This window comes from Atta cephalotes (assembly GCF_000143395.1).
Source record: "Atta cephalotes unplaced genomic scaffold scaffold00017, whole genome shotgun sequence".
Lineage (NCBI taxonomy): Eukaryota > Metazoa > Arthropoda > Insecta > Hymenoptera > Formicidae > Atta > Atta cephalotes.
Window position 1 is genome coordinate 3,908,559 of NW_012130081.1, and position 2,289 is coordinate 3,910,847.

Consider the following 2,289-nt stretch of genomic DNA (forward strand, 5'->3'; position numbering starts at 1 on the left):
CCAAATCAAGATACACTATAACTTCGTCATAGTTATCGTCATAGTTGTATTTGTAAAAATATGCATCGCAATTCATTTTTTTTAAGAGGTCTAGAATTGAATCTTGTTTATTGTAAGATGATGATAATTTAAATTCGATCCGACTATTGTATCTCATTATGTGACTACATTTTTTTTTATTGCATAAATCGTTGGCAACTCTTAAAAACATTTTATCTTTATTCACAATATCTACAAAATACTAATGTAAAATTTAAGTTTTTTTACATCTATGTACTACATAAATTATAATACTTACCAATATAACATGGTGCAGTTTTAAACAATATTGTTGTATAAACGTCGGAATTAAAGTTTAAATAACTCTTATCCATCCGTGATATCACCTTCCATACATTTATATTTGAAAAATAGATATATATCTTGCATTTTAAACCTAAACAGATTTTAAACAAAGTCAGATCAATATTTTTCATAGCAGAAAGACAATAAATATATAGAATCTTAATATAATATTTAACGATATCGACAAATTGTTATTAGAAATTTGATAAAATTTGCTGATATAACCTGATGGTAGATTGACAAAATCGAAATAGATAAGTCATACGCAGTGTTGTCGTCACATTGTCCACAGAAAACAGAATTTATGTTACCGTAAATGGATAAATAAATAAATATTTCTTGCTTTTCGATTATGGAAGGAATTTTACATCGATATTATAAAGTTTTATTCGTATGGTGAATATATAAATTTAACGTAGTCCTTATTTTTATAAAACATATATTAAAAACTCAGAGAGAGATACTTGATCCTTTGTGAGTTGAAAAATCGTAACATTTTTCAATTTTCATAACAATCAATGAAATATTAATTTTTAGAGATTACCAAATAAACATCGGGTATCCGCTTGGCTTATCTCCAAATGCAGTCGAGCGGTGGAATGTGAGAGCTTAATGTAGTGAGAGATTTCCTTTCGCTATTATTTCAATAAGACAAAATAATATATTCCATAATTTCCAACCTTCCTTTACCAATAATTTCAATTTAAACAATCACCCAATCGCATTCTATTTAGCTTAATTTCTGCTGTCAATCTGCTATCTGATTGCACAGATGTTGCTTAGTTTTTGCCGTCAATCTAATGATTTATGTAAACAAATTTTTTCGATCTGCTGACATGCTCTTATCAATTCTGTCAGTCTGCCAACATTCTGCTAACTTACTTACTTACCGTAAGATTCATAATCATTTTTAGAGTTATATCTTAGTGTTTTAGTATTACAAGGTGTATAAGTCGCCAAGAATTTTTTACATATGATTAATTTTTCATCCAAAACGGAATAGAAAGTAGAAGAATAGAAATTGCAAGGTGCTTCTGCACCTGATGTCCACGAGCCTGCGCAATTAAAAGAAAAATCTTTAGGAACATTAATAAAATCCAGTGAATTCTATATACTGGAACTAGCTTTGAAGGGCGATCGATTGTGCGAGAGTGATACTTATGCAAGTTGAGATGTCTGTTTGTTTATAATATACTACATTAAAAAAAAAAGGTAGACATCTTCAATTCACACAAGTGTCTCTTGCACAGTCGCCCATTTTACATTTGCATAAAAAGAATTTGCTCACTCTAGTATAATAAAGAGCAAGATAGAATTCAAAAATACTTTCGCACCCAACTATACATTTATGTAATATTTAAATAAAAGCAAAAATTAACAAAGAAATACTAATATTTTATTTAATGACAGACAAATTTAAGGCTACATTAATAAATAATTATAAAAGCAATTCTATGATTAATCTAAAAAAATATACATAATAATATTCTTAGAGAATTATGACATAAAGTCTAGTAAATCTCTACCTATATTTTTTCATATTGTATTAATAAAATGCATATTGTATAAGTATATAATAAAATCACCTGTATAAATATCGTAAATATCAACACTAGATTTGATTTCATGTCCCAAACCGCCCACAAGAATTAATTTGTTTTTCACAAACGTAGCAGTCATATTCCTTCTTTCAGTTGGCATACTAAAACATATGTAGAAATTATTTTAACAAATAACATACTATATTTATTGTATTACTTATCATTTATTTAAGAATGCATTAAGATACTTACATAGTCTCAAGGAACCATTTTTTAGTTATCAAGGAATAACGCCATACATTTTTGTTAAATATACCTGTGTCTCCAAATTCTCCACCACAGAGATAAAAATTGTACCCTAAATAAATTATATAAAATATTAAATGAATAAGATAAGATAAGA

The 2,289-nt window shown here is 27.3% G+C and overlaps 1 protein-coding gene across 1 annotated transcript in view; it reads right to left on the reverse strand.

The window, feature by feature from the left end:
- The window catches only part of LOC105618644, a 12,583-nt gene extending 10,558 nt beyond the window's left edge, over positions 1-2,025 (reverse strand). The window contains exons 1-2 of the mRNA XM_012200173.1: positions 1,932-2,025; positions 1,236-1,400 (exon numbers count right to left, since the gene is read on the reverse strand). Coding sequence (XP_012055563.1) covers positions 1,236-1,400; positions 1,932-2,025 — 259 coding nt within the window. The remainder of the gene's footprint in view (positions 1-1,235; positions 1,401-1,931) is intronic.
- Positions 2,026-2,289: the final 264 nt, after the last annotated feature.